Source organism: Drosophila persimilis, unplaced genomic scaffold (genome assembly GCF_003286085.1).
Source record: "Drosophila persimilis strain 14011-0111.01,24,50 unplaced genomic scaffold, DperRS2 tig00000000-arrow-pilon, whole genome shotgun sequence".
NCBI lineage: Eukaryota > Metazoa > Arthropoda > Insecta > Diptera > Drosophilidae > Drosophila > Drosophila persimilis.
This window is the reverse complement of record NW_020825288.1, coordinates 18374200-18394564: the sequence shown is the minus strand read 5'-3', so window position 1 is coordinate 18394564 and position 20365 is coordinate 18374200. Positions and strand designations below refer to the sequence as shown.

Genomic DNA, 20365 nt, shown 5'->3' with positions numbered 1-20365 from the left:
GCGGCGGACTGTGCTTGTGCGACCGTACATATGCTTGGGCCTGGACTAGTCGAGAGCAGGCACTGCGGCGGAGTGGCTCACCTGTGGCTTCGAGTACGGGAACCAGTGTGTAAATCAAAAAGTCTGCTTACTTTTTGCTCTGCTCCAGTTTGAACATACAATGTAGTGAGCCCCAGACCGCGGTATTGAAAAGACTGACTTATGCTTTATGTAATTTATGTTTTTGGCTAGGATTCGCATAGCGATGTCTGTCACAGTGTGCTTAGCGCCATTGGCTGTCAGTATTACCAAGCGACAGACGATCCCACAAACACAGGAGCACTCATGCGAGCCTCTGACCTTTTTAAGTGCCTACTTTTGTAACGCGACTCATCGTATGGGACGCCAGCTGTGACCTAGGGAGATTTTCTTTCGAAAACATTACAAAACCTCTTGTTGCTGCTGGCTCTGCGTGACCGTCGTTTGGCTAATTATTTTCATTAATTAAACATTTGGACTGTCCTCGGTCCTAATGCACAGCACTTTTCAATTCAATTGCAATGACAATAACCGGGACACAGCATTTCGTGGGATTGCAAAGGCCGCAGGTCCTCAACACAACATACATTATACATATGTACGTATTCTTTAGCCCGGGAATTGAACAGATCGGTGTTTTCGGTGGAAAGTCACTTAAATTACTAGATACGAGTATTTGGATAAATGATTTGTCATATCAGACCGTTGTTTCTTTTGTTCCATACCTACTATGTATTCGGTGCACAAATTCTTCGCAAGTCTGGCCGTGAAAGTTTATCATCCCAGAAGTAAACCAAATTTGGTTCTTGCAGATCTTAAAAACGCCGAGATCCAAGAACTGTTACGACTGTACATCACGGCTACAGTATGGCTATATCGATGCTGGGATGCCAGATGGGATGCAAAGTACTGTTTGCCTACCTTGTTTTTTTTTTTAAGTCACAAGCAAACAATTACTAAAGACATATTTGGCGTCGCAACGTTAGGTAAGAAATCTGGTATAGCACTCGCAACTTGTTTCAGTCGGTAAAAATAAATTTGATAGTAATTGAATCAATTTGATCATTTATTAAACCCTGAATAACCTGTGGACCGGATTGAACGCTGAAAATGAATTTTGGCAAAAAGCGCGCAATTACAAATTAATTCGTTATAATTGGCAAGCCTACCACAGATCCCAGAAAACAATTGAACAGCAGCGCGGCTGCAACTGGACAAACTCGAATAACTCTCTCTTTCTTGACATGCCAAATGCCGATTTTATACTTCAGATACCTACATGTGTTCTGGCAACCGGTTGAGCCTTGAAACATGCGACTTAGCCCATTCCCAAGTGAATCAGCGACCAGAGAGCGTATCTTTTTGCTTAGACAGATGAGTGGCAAACTGCTTGCATGAGAAGCATCGCATTCCTCGAGCAACACTTCCTTCTAAATCAAATTTAATAAAGTAAGGCTGACAATTTTTTGATGAAAGTTTGAACAGCTTTTCTTTAAACCCATTCACTTTTCAAATGTAATTTTTTTAAATTACTCACAGTCAGCCTATTCTTCCAAAATAAAAGTGTGTCTTGTTTAAATATGAGCTCTTCAGGTCTGTGAGAACTCGGCGGACGGAAGGGGGCACAAAATTATGCACAGACAAAATAAGTACTTCAGTTTCCCAGATCTAACTATTCCCATATCACATATACATACATATATCATCAAACATACATATACATTTACATATGGTACTTCACGCTTGCTTCTGCCTGTTACGATTAATAGATACAAAATGCAAAAATACAATGCAAATAAAAAACCAGGATAGTCGGGTAAGACTTCTATGTATGTATGTATGTATGTATGTATATTTGTATGTATATAGTGAACAGAACAAACTCCGCCGATTGTCCCATCTGGGTCAACAAAATGCAAAACGAGTGACTAATTACTTTAGAAACCGGTTTTCATTATATTCCTGTAATGATAAAAGTTCCGAACATAAGCCGAACATGAACGGAATATGAATACCAGTGCATACAAAAATACATGCATATGTATAAAAAGTTCCGGCTCGTTTAAATATTTTTCATTATTTAAATAAAGCTTTGAAAAAACTATGAAAAAAAATATTGTTTTCTTATATTATATGTACATACAGACAAGAAAATTATGAAAAATACTTCCCGTATTTTTAAACTAATATTTAATTAAAGTATTAAATACACATACGTATATTATTTATTTTGTTTATTAATTAGTTGCTGCAGATCAATCATCCGGTTTTTAAACTGTTGGAGGTTTGTTGGAAAACTGTGCAGCTCAAAGCGAATTGCGAGCATCTTCAGTACCAGACTGAGTTGACCGATTGTTTTGAATGGAACACTAAATAGCAATTCCATTCTGTCGGTTGAGACTTCCGTACATACATAGATACATATGTATGTCCATATTTACAATGTTTCACGAAGACTGCTTAAAAGCGCAGGCTAACTACATAGATGCTTCTCCAAGGATGATGATGGTGTAAAAATACAGATAGATAGATACTGGTAGGTGTGTAAATATGTGCCTACATACGTACATATATATGTATGCAGGTGAAGTTTTTATAAACTCACTCAACTTTGGATGGACAAAGTTATCTTTAATGCATTTTTGTTCTAAAATATTTTAATGGTTTTTAATAAACATTGATTTTTAAAAGTAGATGGAAGTTTGCTATGCATAAATAAATAAATGGCACGTCTAGAGCGTTTCTGAGCACCGGATCAGGTTACTTTCGCTGTGCACCAAGGCTATTCCAATCAAAACAACTATGTATGGCAATATTAGAAGACTTCGTTGGGGTTGACGTTGCCATTGCCGTTGGATTGGTCAGCCTTTTGACGAGCACGAGCCAGCTTGGCAGATAGCTCTGACGAGCGAATGGTTTTGTACTGCAATGGAATGGACAGAGAAGAATACTGAATAAGGTGGGCTCAGAGGGGGCGGGAGTGGCGGACATGCTCACCTCGCAGAAATTCTTCTGCAGCACGATCTGCGATATCAGACGGCGACTCTCTCGCTGCCCGAAGTAGCTTTCGATGGTGTGAGGTGAGAGAGCGAAGATCTCCTCGCCGCTGAGGGAGTGCAGACGCTTGATTATATTATCGGAGAAGCCCTTGCCTCGCAGCCATTCCTCCACCTCTCTGGGCTTGGAGTGCTGGGTAATGAAGATTTCCGGAGTCTTCAGGATTTCGAGGTCCTTACGACGCTGCCTCTGCTGCAGCATAAGGCGCAGTTCATCGTTCACATCGTCCTGCATCATGTAGGCCTCATCAGCGGCATCGCAGTCGTTGCGAGCACGCATCGCTGGAAGGCGAGACAGAGACAGAGACAGAGCACTGACTTTAAGTAAATGCTAGGAGAACGGAATGTTTATATTAGGGCTTACCTGCCAGTGCTCCTGCCGCGGCCATGTTGCGCTTTAGGGTGCCACTTGGAGTGGTGGGCTGGCTTTCTCCCGCCGGCGGCATTGGTGGGGGAACGGGAACATTGGGCATGGAATACGATCGCGGCATTACCTTGACGCTGCCCGCTTGCTGCTCCAGGTCTGTTGGTGGCGCATATAAGGCCATGGTATTGCGGTACACGGGATTGTTGGCTTCACTAGACTCGTTCTCCTGCAGCGACAAAGAGGCCAATGACTCTGAGTCGCGGCCGTTCGAATTAACGCCGTGCTCAAAGTTATACGGCGTAAGCACGGTGTTAGGCACGTATCCAATACTTCCGTAGGAGTTGCGAGCCTTCCACCAATTGCGGGAGTCATCAATTATCTGTGAACGGCGTTGCAGGAGTTTGTTGACTCACATAGACTGAGGTAAAACTAAGGGGTATTCAATTGCATACCTCCAAGTATTCGCCTTTTGTTACTTTCAGCTCCTTGTCGTTGGTAGCCGACTTGTTGTACGCGACCTCCGCGATCTTAACATTGCGGCTTTCTAAACGATTCAGCCAGGTGCGATTACCACCCGGACTCGGAGGCAGGGGTATCGGTGAGGGCGTTGATGTTTTCTTTAGTGCGGGCGCAAGGTACTGCACCTCCTCGTCCACAACCCAGTCCGGCGACCAGTCGTCGTAGAAAATAGGGTGGTACGAGCTCTTGTGGTCCTTAAACTGATCTTTCGGCACCGTCCAGTTGGGTCCCAGACTGTGCCACAACTGCTTCTCGTTGGAGTCCAACGTCCCGCTGAGGAACGCAATAGTTTCGCGACGCAGCAGCGGATTAACGACGCCTTCTGGCAAATTGGCGTCTACATAGATGTCGTTGCAGACAGTCACAATGGTTTGAAGAGAAATGAAAACATTGTGGATCGGATCCGAGCTCTTTGTGAAGTGGTTTTGCAGCTTGACAGAGTAAATAAGAGCTAGCTTCACTTTGGCCAGGATGTCGTGGAACTCGCTTTCAATGGGTGGACGCGACCGCAGTACGAGCAGACCTTCTCCGTGGGGATTGTGCTGCTCCTTGCGCAACTTGAGCTCGGTTAGAGCCTCGGCCGCGTAGTGGAGCCTCGCCATGAACCGCTCAATGTCCTCAAAGCAATGATTAATCACCTGGACGTCCCGTTCGGTTTGCTCGCGATCCAGCGCATTCTTCTCGGCAGCAATCCCGGCCACGGCCGCCGCAATTCCGTACTGGTCCTTGGGTTGCTGGTTAACGGGTCGGTCAGGCTTGGGCAAGCGAATGGGTGTTTTGTTACGGTCGATCGAGACGGGCGTACCTTTGCTCAGCTACAATTTATTTATTTATTTAATTAACAATTATCTGCTAGTAATGGTTTAAGATACTAAAAGAACTAACGATTAATACACAGGAGGAGGATCAAAAGATTTTACAAATTTGCTAAGTTCTTTCAGGGGATTGTAAATATTAAGTGCTATAATCTAAAGGGTAGTTCAGGGGATAAGGTATGGAAAAGGGAATTATAATTATGGCCGGTTATGCTGGGCGCAGTTGGACCTACATACGAGTAAGCGGATAGGCCGAAAAGAACGGGTAGGTCCAAATGGAACCGCAAAGTCACTCTGATCCAAAGAAGTCTAGGAGTCCACATTTCCGAGATGGAGCGTGTGCACGAACATTACCCCAATACATATTCTGCGATGGTGCAATAAAGTGACCTGCCTAGATGTAGCCTAGATCGGTTGGTTAGGGGCGGGGTATGATGAACGCTAATACACCCTTAGCTTTATTAACTGTTGCGGATATATAGCTGTTAAAGCACAATTTGTGATCAAATAGGAATGATACAGATACAGTTATTTGTGGAACAAATGTATTAAGGACGGAATAAATAGTATTATAAAACTAGTCAAGAAGTCTGCATTGTAATTGCATTGTAATTGCATTAATTTGGACAGGAGAGATATCCTTAAACCCATTGATGAAACCATTGTGGAATCATTAGATGGCAGCCAAGAAAGAAATGGTAAAGTTATGGTGGATGTCGCTCATGACAATAATCTGATCAGCGCACCATAAAGAAGATACAACAGTATAAATGTAATTCCATGGATATGAATGGGAACATCTCAGATGAGAAATCCGTTTGGCAATAGGAAAATGTCCTTTTAAGAAAATGTCGACTGTCAGAGCGTACTATGCTTACCGTTCGCAGATCTTCCACCAAGTTTACAGAGCTGACATCAGCCACCTTAAGCAGATGCGGAATATGAAAGATTATTAAGAGATTCGACGGACGTTCTAGGACGATCAGTGCTCACCTGAAAAATGTGCATCTCCGTATTGCCTAGCGAGATACCAGGAACCGAAAATATCAAAATGTTGTTGTATGCCTCCTGCGGATCCTCGCTAATAAACGCTGTGGGTTCCGTGATCAGGCTGCCAGGGAAGTTCTCAATCTCCTTCATTTCGCTGTCTAGCATCACTAGCCACTGGCCGTTGAAGCTCATAAACATCTTGTGAGGCCAAATGCCCCCCGTCTTGTCCAGTTCAATAAGCAGTTTCATCTTCTCCTTTGGCTGCTTCGTTTCCGCCTCATTTTTGAGCTTAAAAGTGGCTAAGTGCTCCAATGCATAGGTAGGCTTTATCTCATCATAGTCCTCATTCGGAAGAGCCTTGGATGGGACTCCATTTTCATAGCCGTTACGTGGCATCCTGTAGAAAATACAATAGAATGTAGATTCCAATGAAATGCACAGGCTGAGTAAGCCACTTATATGTATATTCTCTATTATATTATAACTGCATGCCTATCTTTTTGGATATTTACCCATTCATAAGTGATATGGGCCGGAAATATTTCAAGGTTCTGTAGCCTGCTTTGACCATTTCGCCGAAGTGCGACAATGCAATGCGAAATCAAAGCTTAAGAGGAGCTATTGTAAATGAAAGATCGCTCTTTGCTAGCTTATTTATATATACATGAGTATATACAACATATGTATGTATATACTCTGCACATATTGAAGGGTATATTCATATGGTTCACTTGTGCTCCGATTAGATAAGAGAAACTCAGCACCACCTTCTCGAATGGCTTTGTACCTTGCTGAATTGCTATACATTTGCCGCTATCACACTCGCCAGGAAATTCCTGGCGCATGAAGCAATCTTTAATGAAAGCAAATTACATAAAGACCCGAAAAGAAGTAGTAAATCGTCATAGTTTTGTTATTGTGATTATGGTCCAATTAGTAAAAGCTGCAGATTTATTGCTTCTACTGGTATGACATCAGATCCTCAAGATACTAAGCAAACAATGGTATCGCAAAAAGCGGTTTGCTGGGTCAAAGCGGTCTTCGGCCAATACTCTGGATCTTGATTTACGAGTCAAGATACGAGTACTGGAACGCGAGACGAGCAGTTGGTTACCTTGTGCTTCACACGATTTTCTACGATGCTCCTGGCCAAACTTCCACTTTCGACCCGCTGCGAATCAAATTCAAACTCAAACTAACTGGTAACGGCAGGGCCCACACCAACGCTTCGCCGTAATATCAGCTGGCTCCCATGCACACCGTCCCGTATATTAATTGATTGCCTGAAATTGCTTCAGTTGTGTGTATGTTCGAGATTCGAGACCAGCTAGGGCAAAAGCAAAAGTACGTTTTATCTCTGCGTTCGCTTGTGCCGCGATTGTGTTGTGTATCGCTTGATACACATTGGCACTATTGGCAATCTTATCAGCTCCGACCGTTCCTGCTGAAAAATAACAGAAATAGCTGTGTATTTGCCTACAACCACGGAGAGCTCGCCGTTTGATATTTCTGTTGGATGTGGGTCCCAGTATCGGCCGCACAAGGTGATCGCATCAAACGGTCAGCAGTCGTCCCCGAAACCCAAAGCACCCAATCAACGAGTCAGTGTTAGATAAGCAGGTGTTGGTGTTAGAAATCGCTTCTACGAATTCCTTTTAAACATTTGTAGCATATCTTCAAAAAGACAGAAAGGTCTGCACCCCCGTCTGTATAAAACATGGTATATTTTCAATACATATAAATCAACGTATTTTAATTGATTAGTAAAAGCCATATCTTCCATTAGTGTTCAAAAATAAACACATATATATCTGAAGAATTCAATATGCGAATTTTCAGTATTAATCATTCATATAACAGCTTTCCATCTCGACATTTTCTAGCATATGAACATTGTCTTATGACAACTTTTCAGGCATGTTTGTTGAGATCTTGCAAATTATTCTGTAAATTTTTACTACTCGTATTGTTTTAAAAAAAAACCCACAACATATTAAAAAAATGGGCCTGAAAAGCTAACAATTGAAATATGGAAGTATGACCTTAGATTTTAGATATAGGTCCTGTTTCATACGTATAGGTCCATTAAAAGTATCAAAATACATAGTTCATGATTATACGAGCTTAGTAACAACATCTTAAATCATCCGGATGCTCGGGGGCAACTCTTTTTGTGCCATCCGTTAGACCACATTGTCGCAATCGATCAGTAGATTGCTGTGAAGAAAAAAAGAAAGAAAGTCTATTATTAGGCGTAGGTAATTACTGCAGGCCAGCTTATCACAAGGGTACTCAAGTAGATATCAAATTAAATCAAAGTTCGCATAATGCTATGACTCAGCTCATAAAACAGGTGACAAAGGCGCTGCTATAGTGAGCCCCTTGAGCAGCGCGAAGTCACCATACACTGACCTTGCGGAAGGCAACTGGAAGATGTTCTGCGGCGTGGCCCTCAATTCAGAGTTGAGGCACAAGAGCTTGCTCCCGTTCATGTAACGATACTCCTCCAACAACGAAGCGGCCCAGGGCGGGAGATCTGGTTCTTGCAGATGTCGCTGGTGCACCTTCGCAAATTGCTCGGCTTAAATGAGAACTCATGGATTAAAGTAAAAAAACAAAGGATTATATGATAGCTTACAAAGTATGCAGCTGAAGGTGGCACCGACAGTTCCGTTCAAAGGCCGCTCTGCAATACCGCCCACAATTAGGTCCACGTCAGTCCAGCTAGCATATATGTTTTTTAGCTTATCCAACACCTTTCAATGAACAGTAGATTGATTTTTTACTATAGGGGTTACTATGGGTTGCAACATATGTCCTTTGACAAATAATAGACAAAAAGTCCTACATTTTTGGGTATAAATTGTTCGAAATCACTCCAGTCTGTCACTTGTTTAATGTGGCTGCACAGTTCCAAGTATTTATAATAGGGTTGGAGACCGTGGTCCCTGCCTCGCTGAACATCGAAGGCTAGAATATCAGCATGTGTTGGTTTCGTGCTCTCGTGCCAAACGACCTGCAAAGCGACAATGCTTAGAGCGTTGCATCGATTGAGAAATTATACCTTACATCACCCGCATATGAGGAATCCATTTTCATGGCACGCTGATTGAGTACACTATAAAGGATTTCGTCTAGCTTTTTTGCCGTGTACTGAAGTCGGGGTCTGAAAATTTCATCTTTCAGCACGAAAAGGTTAGTTGGAGGCAGCACTTTGCTGAAAATGAAAGATTTGTAACGCAGTCAGTCATATAGTGAAGCAACTTACTTTCGAACATAGTCATCGTCACCATTTTTGACCAGGTTATGGAGCTCGTTGGGTAGCATCGAGAAGTAGAAGCGGCTGGCAGCCACTCCGAACTCGTTAGATATCTCAGGAGCGTTTTGGCGACTGATTGGTGGAGACGTAGCCAGTACCTCTGAGGCCAGTCGCGATCCGAGCACTTCCGGCAGCCACTCCCTCATGATCACGCGTCGGTAGATATCCACATTCACGGTCTTGGCCGACTGAAAAAGCTGCTCATCGCTCCAGTCTGGATTTCGCACCAGCAGCTCGGCGGCAAGGCGGTTATGGTTGCGCATGAAGATTGTGTAAACCAATATGGAGTAAGGATTGCTGTTAACCCGAGAGTCGCCTGCCGCAAAACATGTTGCATTTGCACTTGCCCCCCATGCACAGAACGAGTGTCCCTCGTCGTCCGTATCGGCGGTCATTGGCAGAAGGTCATTTAGGTGTGAACCATTGGATGTTGACTTCAGTGTTCCGCGAACGAATGTTCTCATCTTCCTCTCGGCTATAGGCGTGAAGCCATATAGTTGGGACAAATCCAAGTATGCTGTGGCCTGGTTTAGCTATTGGCGGATAGAAATTAAAACATCAATCATACATGCGAGCCAAGGATCTAAGTGTACCCACCTGTTCAGCGCCGCCAAAGTTGCAAGTCGGTCCGACCGCAAGGGCGCTCCTTACATAATTTAGACAGTTTGGCCTGCCGTAATTCCCGCTGACCTGGGATATAATTGGCGCACAGGCCGGATGATTGTGTCTTGGTTGAAGTTTATTTTGATCACGGTTACAACACTCTATCGGAGATCCATTGCCTGCGAAAATATAAATCCTCAAATGAAATACTCTTTAGATTATGTTGAAACTTGTAAATTCTTCCGTCTAGAATTAGACTAAGAAGTTGACTATAAAATATGGCAAATTGCCCTTGGTATTAACTTACTCATAGATTGTGAAACGGGCTTGCTAAGATCGTGTTCCACAAACTGCGCCCATTGCGCTATTCCCAAATTAAGGTCTCCATTTGCTTGGTCGCGCGCCTTCTGTTTCACCTTCTGAATGTTGTCGGGTTCATAAAGTCCCATACTAATAGACCATGCAGCCGGCAATCGATCCTCGGTAAAAATCTGGGAGCATCAAAGTCTATAAGTGAACCCATTGCTATCCAACTTTTAAAACGTACCTCATAGAATCCGTTCTTGTAGTGGTGGACAAGCAGCCTCCTGTATGCATGATGACCGTACCTTTTGCTTTTCAGCAGCTTAAGACATTCGGATCGAAGAACGCTTCCTTCAGGGAGTGGCTTGTTTTCCAGATATGTTCGACACTCGTCACCTTCAATCTCATGGGGCAGACACTGGGTGTTATAGACGAACAGACTAGACTTGAGGATCTTTAGGGCAATTTCGCTGTCTTCCTTTGATGCGTTGTTGGGCAATGTGTCCAGAAGCTGCACATGTGAGAGACTTCCGTTTCGGACAGTAATATCTGATCTGAGAAGATTTTCCTCCAGTCTGAAATGACAAGTCGAGAATTGACGTATTTATTATTACACCCTTGAGTGATATCAATGGATTTAAGATGCCCTTTCTGTGCGTTCCAAGTTTCTGGTTAACATATAAATTGTTGGAAATATTGTATTATCTTTGGGAACTATCACAGTTATTTGATAGCGATTCTGGTGACAGGGCCAGCCAGCCGTCTCGGTCAGGGTATGTAGAAAAAATCGTATTTAGCTGATTAAATATCGTATGCATTTTTACGAACCTTTTTTGTCTGTTGATCGAGTCCAAGCCTGAACTTACGAGCTCCTGCCATTTTTCCGATGAAAGCCCGTCTAAGTGCGCTTGTACATCCGGCCTTAGAGCTTGTCGTGCTAAAAAATTAAGACTCGAACATATTATAACATAGGTTTCGGCTTGTAATTTGATATTGTAAATCAACCTGTAAATTATAATAGCCATGCACCTATTTTCCTAAGTGAACTAAGTGCAAGAGAAAAATTAAAAAAAAAACGCGGTTAAGCGGATTCAGAATGTTAGAATTATGTTCTAGTGCAGAGTATTCCTTCCATAAATTAAATGATAAATGATCTCCTTTTAAGAATAGAATACGTACGAATGGATTTAGAATTTGTCTAATACGTGTATTAAAACGCGCTAAGTGAATTTGAGTACAGTTTTGTATTTCAGATGTAGACCGGTGATAAATAGGAAATATTATAAAGATATAACAACTCGTTTTGTTTTTTGTTTGTATGTTTTTTGTGGTATGAAAATTGTACCGCTTTCATAAAGAAAATTCCATCTTGTACAGATTTCAACTCATCGCACATTTTCAGTCACGACCTCATGTCAAATTTAACACGTCAGGAGAGCCGACTTCATTCCCATGTGTGAATCTGTTTTAAGTGGAACTGAGATACTTACATAGATCTTTGTTTACAGAATTGACACGAACGAAGAATACTTGATCATTAGCAATCAGTTCAATTGATAAACTGAGGAAGTTCTTTTTCGGCTTAACCTTTTATTGGAATATTTTCCTTCGTTTGCTCGAAACTTGTACTTCGCATCAAAGTTAGCATCGGCTAGTATAACTTTACAAAAATGTAGTTTGTAAATTTTCTTAATAAGCGTCACAGAAATCATCAAAGTAAGACCTAAGTTCGAATGTAGTACACCTATAGGGTCGAAGTCCCTTATTTTGCTTTTTGTATTATTTTATAGTATTAATTGATTAATCGAATACAAAGTAAATATATTACATTTTACATATATTTTAAAGACTAGAGAAGTTTAAGTTCTAGAATACTAAACATACACTTTACAATATTAAAGCTTTTTGGGTTTCAGAAATCGTTTTTGATAATGTTTCTCAAGTTCTTGGACTTACGATGTGTGAGCTCCAACCGATTAGTCAAAGAAGATGCTGACGTGCCTATTACAACAGTCAGCATGCAAAGGTAGATGATTAGGCACATTTCACTGCTGTTCTTTGTTTGAGAATATGGATTCCTTAAAAACAAAAATGGGATTTTATGTGATTCACAGATGCGCCTACATAAACGCGGATCAACACATATATAAATGTAATTTAAGTCACGTAGCAAGTGACTGATAAGGAAGTAGCGCGAACTGCGTTTCAGAAGAAGCTACTCAGAGCTGTTCTGATAACTTGATTGGGACGTCAACGGTTGAGAGCAGCTCATAGACGACTACTGAATACATGAAAATTTCTACAAGCTCGAACCGCTGAACCGATCATTTATCAGGCGCAATGAGCGTCATAATCAGACTGGGAGCGAATTCTCTCTCGGCAATAACAAGTCGACTTGCGAGTGTAAGACACCAGCGTGGGCACTTAGTAGAAAATTGTTTAAATTCAATAAAGCTCTGCAAAGTAAACACCCCTATAGCTGCTAGCAACACCATACTTGTAGCACTAAAGTATCTGATCTTATGGATCAGAACATTTTTTCTCAAATATTTCTCTCATACTCGGTACATTTTTCCCAGAAATGGCTCCTATTTCTAGTGAGAATCGTCGAACTTCCCAATGGTGTAACACTGTGATGACCGCGCCTGGTTAGGATTTATATTGTTTCACCCAAAGTTTTAATGTTGTATACGATGGAAGTTGGGCTGAATCCGTTTGAAAGCAGGTCATATGTCACATTTGTTTAAATTATGACAATTTAAAGGCCGTCAAACTAAAGAAATTTAGCCAACCAGTATGTCAATCTAATAAGATACCGATGAATAACAGGAAAATCGGAAAATAAATTTAGTTGGGAACAATTTTGGGCATTGAATAAAATTCGGTTGCAGCCGGTTGTTCAAAGACAAAACTTATAACCGATTAATTTCACAAAAAATCAACGGATGGGCGAGAGCAAGCCGATTAGAAAGTTTCAGTGCAGAAAGTGCAGTTAAATAAAGGCCGATAATATAGAATTTTTATAATTGATTAATTTTATTAATTTATATCGAGATCATCAACATGTCCCGCAAGTATAGATTTATCCAATATTGTTGGTACTAGAACGACGCCAGTAATAGTCACCAATCGACAATTCATAAAAATTGTGCATTAAAACTTTTCATTAAACATTTTGAACAAAACACAGCTTAATGCGCTGCAGTGCCTGCACATCTGGTCACACTGTGCCGCTGGCGAAATATATGACAAGCGACTACCATCGATAGTGGAACCGATGTTTAAAAAACAGATTGCTATCGACTTTCTGCCACCTCTAATCTTCTCACGAAGAAGCATATTTTCATCCATAAATTTTATCATTTTATCAATAAAATAAGGAGTTTTCAAGTGCAATGCCAACTCTAGATGTCGACGCTACCGACGAGCAGTTCGGAAATGATCAATCGAAGCCAATGTCCGGACCAATTATTGGCATAATATACCCGCCGCCAGAAGTTAGAAGCATCCTTTACAAAACAATATAATTTTTCTATTTATGCTTGTTTTAGTGTACATTTGTAGACGTTATTGCCAATATAGTTTGTTTTCCACATACTCAGTAAGAAAAGTTTAAAAATTAGATATCGTTGACAAGACCGCAAGCTTTGTAGCACGCAATGGACCTGAGTTTGAGGCACGCATCCGGCAAAATGAGCTGGGGAACCCAAAGTTCAACTTTCTGAACGGTGGAGATCCCTATCATGCCTACTACAGGCACAAGGTGAACGAGTTTCGAGAGGGAAATGGTACGCGAAAGACAGCAATAAATTGCGATGTGTTATTCTATGCCAATACTATTTCAGATGCCGGCATAACAGCCGTCAAACAACTAACCGCGGTCACAAGTGCTGCCCAGCAGCGGCAGCAGGAACTTTTGAAGCAAGTTGTGGAGCAGCAATTTGTACCCAAGGAGCCTCCACAAGAGTTTGAGTTTATTGCTGATCCTCCTTCGATTTCGGCATTGGACTTGTGAGTGACTTTGGACATAGAATCAGTGGCCCACTACTTAGTAATTGAATCTCTTTCAGAGACATTGTGAAGCTAACTGCTCAGTTTGTGGCCCGCAATGGGCGACAGTTTCTTACCAATCTGATGAGTCGGGAGCAGCGAAACTTTCAATTTGATTTTTTGAGACCGCAGCACTCGCTCTTTCAGTACTTCACCAAGTTATTGGAGCAGTATACGAAAGTGCTCATACCACCCAAGGATTTACTCGGAAAACTTCGCACAGAAAGCGCCCCAGGGCGTAGCAGCATGAACCAGGTACTGGAGCAGGTTAAATACCGCGCCAACTGGCAACGCCACCAGGAGGCGCAACGCCGTCGTGAAGAGGAAAAAATTGAGAGAGAACGTGTAGCATACGCCCAGATTGACTGGCATGATTTTGTGGTTGTAGAGACCGTGGACTATCAACCATTCGAGTCAGGCAACTTTCCCCCGCCTACCAATCCAGATGAGGTCGGTGCCAGAGTCCTCATGGAAGAGCGCCTTATGGAAGAGGAGGGGGATATAGAAATGCAAATCGAATCCGACGAAGAAGACGACTCTCAGGTGGCTAGCCATTTGGAGAGTGGCCTCAAGCTGTCGCAAATGGAGAACAGAGTGGGCATCCAAATGAAGAATGTTTCATCATACAGCCAGCCAGTTGGCGCCAAACGGGACAATACTCAGGTGCAGGACATGGACGAAGCGTCGAGTGACGAGGACACGCCGGTGGCCAAACTGCAGCCCACGGTGGCCCCCATGTTGCCGCCTACACACGACAAGGTTGTGGTCAAGAAGTATGACCCCAAGGCCACCCAACCCAAGGCAGCCCCCTTGCCCACGGATGAGTACCTTATTTCTCCAATTACTGGCGAAAAGATCCCGGCATCCAAGGTGTCGGAGCACATGCGCATTGGTCTACTGGATCCGCGATGGGTGGAGCAGCGGGACAAGCACACTGTCGAGAAAATCAACCAGGACAATGTCTTCGCTGCAGGTACTGCCATCGAGGCAAGCCTGAAGCAGTTGGCAGAGAGGCGTACCGATATTTTTGGTGTTGGCGACGAGGAAACAGTTATTGGAAAAAAACTTGGCGAAGAAGAGACCAAAAAGGATGATCGCGTTACCTGGGACGGCCACACATCCAGTGTTGAGGCAGCTACTAGAGCGGCGCGTGCCAACATCACTCTGGAGGACCAAATCCATCAAATACACAAGGTTAAGGGACTGCTGCCAGATGAGGAAAAGGAAAAGATTGGCCCTAAGCCTGTCGGAAATAAAGCCACGCTATCGGCTCCGCCACAGCCGTCTTCCAAGCCCCAACACATCCATGGCCAGAGTCAGCATCATCAAGGCGGTGGCCACCACGCTCACCACAATCTGCACCACCATCATCCGCCACAGCAGCACCAATCTACACCGCAGCACCAGACACACCAGCATCCATCCCATCACCACCAGCAGTCCCAGGCGCAGGCTAATCCGGTCATGATGATGCAATTGCGACCTCTTATGATGCGTATGCAGTAAAATATATCCAACTAGAATTCCTGAATTTTAACGTGTTTCTCTTGCAGAAACTCCATTTGGCCCTGGCACTGGAGGCTATATGAACATGCAGTCCACTGGAGGACCCCCGCAAATCTCACCAGCACCGCCAGTCGATCTAATGTCCGTGGAGGAAGAGCCGCCCACAAAGAAATTGCGCTCCGAGGACAATCTAATCCCGGAAGCGGAGTTCATTTCCACGCACAAGGTCAGCTACCGACCGTTTTATTTAATATTTTTACTTGGCCACATGCAATCCATTTGCTTTTTTGGTCAGCACCAACTGTCGAATCCTAAAAAATGATGCACTGCTTTATCTGTGCAAACGCTCATTTTCTTGCTGCAAAAAGTATACTTATATGCCATAGTTTGTGTTAAGAACTTCGGTCCCCAAAGCTAGCCTTCCTTTTATGTTTTCACTGGACAGTCCAATCGATAATAATTCCTTTTGTGTTCCTTTTCCGCGCACTTGCAGAGCCCCGTCACCATCCAGGTTCTTGTGCCGAACTCGGATAAGTCCGAGTGGAAGCTAAACGGACAGATGATCGCTGTAACACTAGCACTCACTGACCCTATCGCAAACCTCAAGGCGAAGCTGCAAGATGAAACAGGCATGCCTCCGGCCAAGCAAAAAATCTTCTACGAGGTAAGCGTTGGGTTTTTGTATATTGGCTAGACGGAATTATACAAGAATCGATTTTCAGGGAATGTTCTTCAAAGACAGCAATTCGATGGCGTTCTACAATCTGCTAAACGGGATGACAGTGCATTTGCAGGTGAAGGAACGCGGTGGCCGCAAGAAGTAAGCCGAGTTGGAGACAAAATGGGACGAATAGGTCCCAGCTCAGCATGGCCGTGTGCAGAGTGCTGTGCTCCATATGTAGAAATTTATCAGTTATGGTTTCGCATAAATTTTTAATAAATTCTCGATCACAGAATTTTGTTAATTGCACTTTAGTTCTACTTATTAGTGTCAGGTGGAATATAAAAGTAAAGAGTAAGTCGGAAATGCTTTGGAGTATAAAATGTGGCCTTGGGTTCTTTGTTCCGTGGCTCACAGGATTCCGCTTTGCAGGATGTGGGCCATGGCCTTGTATCGCTCGAGCATTGGTGCGTAAATTGATTCGCTATCCTTGTGTGGTTCGCAAACAAGCTGCAGATTGTTGGACGTTAGGCTGAGGACATGGTCGCGATAACTGAGGGCAGGAACAGTTTGATCAAGCTCATGCCGATACAGAGCATAGGATGCTCTGTAGGCGGCTCCCATTAGGGCAGCCTCACTCTCGTTCTGAAAAATGGTAATTTCGATTACACGAATGCTAAGTGTAGTGCGAACTTACCTGAATATGGACGGGCGCGTTGAACACGTCAGCGATTACTTGGAGAATAGACTTGTTTATGGACGCTCCTCCAGTAGCAAGGACTTTTGTGTTTGTTCCAAACTGGAATCCCATGTCTTCGGCCACAGCTCGATGATGAAGCATTTGGCCCTCGATTAAGGCACGAATTTCGATTTGAGGTGAGCTAAATCTGTTCAATCAGAAAGAATTGGTAAGACACATGCTTAGAATACAGTATATGTAAGCCTGGTACCCAGAGTTAGTTATTGCAATGTCAAAACATAACGACCCACGGATAGCTATCAAGATGACAGAGGCTTCCAGCTAATAAAATATTCAATGACTTACTTTATTACACCCTTGGAAGCATCCGGGGAGTTGGGCAAACAATCCTTATTCCATCGCAATGTGCCCTTTGCCTTGGGAATAATTTCCATGTCGTTGAAATGCACGGCCATATTGCCGAAGTTTCCGCGCGGTGTCGATTCAAGAAGCTCGTTGAACTTCACCCAATCCCCTCCAGCCTCCACATTGTTCATAGCCTCACGGACCAAAGAGCCATTTCTAAAACTGGATGAGCAAATGTAAGTGTGTCGTTATCCTTCCACAATGCCGGCCTACCATAACAGTCCCATGAACTCGTCCGTCTGCGTTGGATGACACAACACATGGCCCTCCTCCCAGTTGGGGGGCTTCTCAAAACTCATCATTAAAGTGTCGCTAGTGCCAAGGGATACGCTTAACCAGTCATTGTCCACTAGCATTCCTGCCAAGGCCGAGGGATTATCTCCGGTGCAAGCGACGACTTGGCATGACGCCGGAAAGCAGAAGCGCTTCACAAAATATTCTGAAACGCCGCCAAGGACAGTATTGGCACTGACCGCCTGACCGAGACGCTCATCCAGGTCAGGTGCACACGCATTTAAGCAGGCCTTGGACCAGGCTTTTTCGCGGATGTCCAGCAGGTTCATGCCGGAGCCATCGCTGAAGTCGATCGGTGCCACACTTCCCAAAAAGAGTGAGGCCAAAAAGCTGCTGACCAGTGAGATTCGTTGGGCATCCTCGTAGGCATGAGTGCGCTGCTGGTAGATCTTACGTATCTGCGGTCCAGTAAATCGCTCGTAGCACTTGGAGCCCGTCAGCTGAACCATCTGGGTGTGCCCCCCAATGGCAGTCTCCATCTCCAGGCATTGCTTAGTGGTTGACGCATCCATCCAAATGGGCGTGCGGTTGACCACAAATGCCGAGTCATCGATTTGTGCGTGGAGAAACTTTTCGGGATCAAGGCTTTGCAAAGCTGAAATTCCGTGCTTTGACCAGTACAAGGAACCATGCTGCTGTCCCGCAGCAGAAATGGCTGCAACAGTGCTTAAATCAGCCTCCTGCATCACCAAACGGTCCAAGACAATGTCCACGGCCTTCACCCACATCACTGGCTGCACAAAGAATCTGATGAATAAGGTCGTGTATAGGAGTTTAGGACACTCAGGTTTAGGTGCTTAGGCCTGGACGTACTCATGTTTGTTGGGTCCGGGGCTGACTCCACCACTGGTTCGAAACTCCGGCAAGTCGCTGTCGAACTTCACCTCGGCTGAGGCAACCACTGTCAGGCTGGAGTTTAGCAGAATAGCTTTCAGCTGAAAATAGTTGTAGGGCACACCTTAAAAGTAACGATCAAGCACAGCTACTTGGATTCTAAGGTCAAGTAAGTGTCAAAGATTGCGTCATTTTATATGACTTTCCATTGATTTGGGTGGTTAACCGGTGGCATCTGGGTCTGGCATAAAAATACATACGCTTATAGCAAAATTATTGCGGCTAATAGATAAGAAAGGCTGTGGATCATTGATAAGAAGTGCCTCAATGAGATTCGTGTGCCGTGTTTGTTGTATGACCTCTCTCAATAACACGCACTTGGTTGAAGCTGAAGGCGTAAGCAGGCGGAATAGAAGCAACGCCTCTGCAACGAAAAATACAACGTAGGCAGTTGCGGATGTTTTACCTTCTGTGTACTCAAGTCGAAGCCCAGAAAAGTGCGCTGTAATTGTGGAGGCCCCATTGTATTATCTTCCCTTTCGGATTGGTTACGTCTATTGCCTTGTAATGGACGGCTCGTTCACATCCAACATGCGGAAGTCGCCCGCTTTGTGGCCAAAAGAATTTTTAATAAACCTGAAATTTTGAATGTGCTGCTTTATAAACAACTGGGGATGATAGCTACGCGATAGACATGCATACGATGCTTCTTCAATTATATCGATGATCGTGTTTTACACCACAGTGTGACCAAAGACGTGTCAATACGAATATCACCGCTGAAGCTGCTTTTATTTTGATTGCTGACTGCTCACATACTATTTTGATTTCGTTTTCATCAGAAATTTAGTAGGAATTTATCGTTTCATTACTGTCTTTCAGCAGATTGATTACAATTCCATACTTCAGCTTGTCCTCTCGCTCTATATGTCCATTATATATTAATTTTGTGCCTAAAAGGATATTGCTTGTTTATTGGATTGGAGATCGACTGCTCAAGGAAGCCGCCAGCAGTGGCGGTCGACTAGAAGCGTGGGAAGCAGGAGGAGCAAGGCGGAAAAAGGAGATGCCGAAGATTGACAGGCTTGAGGTTAGGGGAGGAGCCACGATGTTCAGGGCGATAACGGGTCAGTTCGCGTAAAATCTCAGTGGAGCTGAGTGGCAAGGTAGTGGCGTCGGATGCGTTGGGTGCAGGATGCAGCTGGCACCAGATCCGGGTGGTGCGGCGGACTAAGGCAAGCGTCGAGATCGATTGCCACGCCCGGAGTAGCCCTAGGCGGAACAGCTTAGCTTAGCGAGCGGCGCTTGGAGAGGACTCAAGCTGAATACCATTGTGTTAAGTTACATTGCGTAAATAGCAACTAATAGGAACAAATAAAGATACGAATACATGTGCAATTAACCTCGTGCGTGTACTGACAATTGTCACCGAAGCACATTATACATTATATTTTAACTGACCCAAAAATTTCCAAAGGAAATTTAAAAAATTGTCTTACATAAGGCTTTTACACTGTGGATAGAGCCGAAGATTAACCCTTTACAATGAATTATGAAGCGTTACATGCGTAAAAGGCAAACAATAAACTTACAATGGTACCACGCTATAATCAGTGCTTATCATCAGAGCGTGCCTGGCGCACTTCCAATAATAAATATTATTAGTACTAAACCAATAATAAAATGCGAGAAATATCATTCTGATTAACCCACTTAAGAACAGTAGGTATTTAAATTTACCCACTAAAATGGTGAAACTTAAAGATTTCTCGCGCAGTTCTGGTGAAAGATATCGTTGTCATTGTTTTGTAAGTGCATCTGCAAGGAAAATTTACAAACAGTATTATTTTCTGTGGTTTAGATTAAGTTGTTCATTCGTTTAAATGGAGGTGTCTTAAAGGTGGCTTAGGTGGGTTAAACTGCGA

At 43.5% G+C, this 20365-nt stretch overlaps 4 protein-coding genes across 7 annotated transcripts; 1 reads left to right on the top strand and 3 right to left on the bottom strand.

Annotated features, from left to right (window-relative positions):
• Positions 1-2628: 2628 nt before the first annotated feature.
• LOC6587307 (epidermal growth factor receptor kinase substrate 8) lies at positions 2629-7041 on the bottom strand. 2 transcript variants are annotated; one of them, XM_002014151.2, is made up of 7 exons: positions 6880-7041; positions 5769-6162; positions 5654-5698; positions 3894-4775; positions 3439-3820; positions 3016-3356; positions 2629-2941 (listed from the first exon to the last, which is right to left on the bottom strand). In XM_002014151.2, exons 2-7 carry the CDS (start codon positions 6159-6161, stop codon positions 2834-2836), a joined length of 2151 nt encoding a protein of 716 aa, XP_002014187.1. In that variant the 5' UTR covers position 6162; positions 6880-7041; the 3' UTR covers positions 2629-2833. The 2 variants fall into 2 exon arrangements, with proteins under 2 accessions (XP_002014187.1, XP_026840633.1); XM_026984832.1 differs by lacking the exon at positions 6880-7041 and adding an exon at positions 6278-6336.
• Positions 7042-7813: 772 nt separating this feature from the next.
• Positions 7814-12233, bottom strand: LOC6587303 (peroxidase). Its single transcript, XM_002014150.2, has 11 exons — positions 11947-12233; positions 10819-10927; positions 10235-10565; positions 9995-10178; positions 9682-9866; positions 9034-9617; positions 8835-8982; positions 8614-8781; positions 8404-8521; positions 8178-8346; positions 7814-7982 (listed from the first exon to the last, which is right to left on the bottom strand). The coding sequence occupies exons 1-11, from the start codon at positions 12032-12034 to the stop codon at positions 7949-7951; spliced, it is 2118 nt and encodes a 705-aa protein (XP_002014186.1). The 5' UTR covers positions 12035-12233; the 3' UTR covers positions 7814-7948.
• A 1124-nt stretch (positions 12234-13357) lies between these two features.
• On the top strand, positions 13358-16502 carry LOC6587296 (splicing factor 3A subunit 1). Of its 2 annotated transcripts, XM_026985096.1 has the most exons (7): positions 13358-13494; positions 13614-13778; positions 13836-14001; positions 14061-15535; positions 15594-15772; positions 16040-16210; positions 16269-16502. In XM_026985096.1, exons 1-7 carry the CDS (start codon positions 13386-13388, stop codon positions 16368-16370), a joined length of 2367 nt encoding a protein of 788 aa, XP_026840897.1. In that variant the 5' UTR covers positions 13358-13385; the 3' UTR covers positions 16371-16502. The 2 variants fall into 2 exon arrangements, with proteins under 2 accessions (XP_026840897.1, XP_002014184.2); XM_002014148.2 differs by having other exon boundaries at positions 13614-14001.
• Positions 16460-19085, bottom strand: LOC6588569 (xylulose kinase). Of its 2 annotated transcripts, XM_002014147.2 has the most exons (6): positions 18907-19085; positions 18420-18541; positions 17526-18353; positions 17253-17474; positions 16905-17094; positions 16460-16852 (listed from the first exon to the last, which is right to left on the bottom strand). In XM_002014147.2, exons 1-6 carry the CDS (start codon positions 18961-18963, stop codon positions 16619-16621), a joined length of 1653 nt encoding a protein of 550 aa, XP_002014183.1. In that variant the 5' UTR covers positions 18964-19085; the 3' UTR covers positions 16460-16618. The 2 variants fall into 2 exon arrangements, with proteins under 2 accessions (XP_002014183.1, XP_026840911.1); XM_026985110.1 differs by lacking the exon at positions 18907-19085 and having other exon boundaries at positions 17526-18340; positions 18420-18471.
• Positions 19086-20365: the final 1280 nt, after the last annotated feature.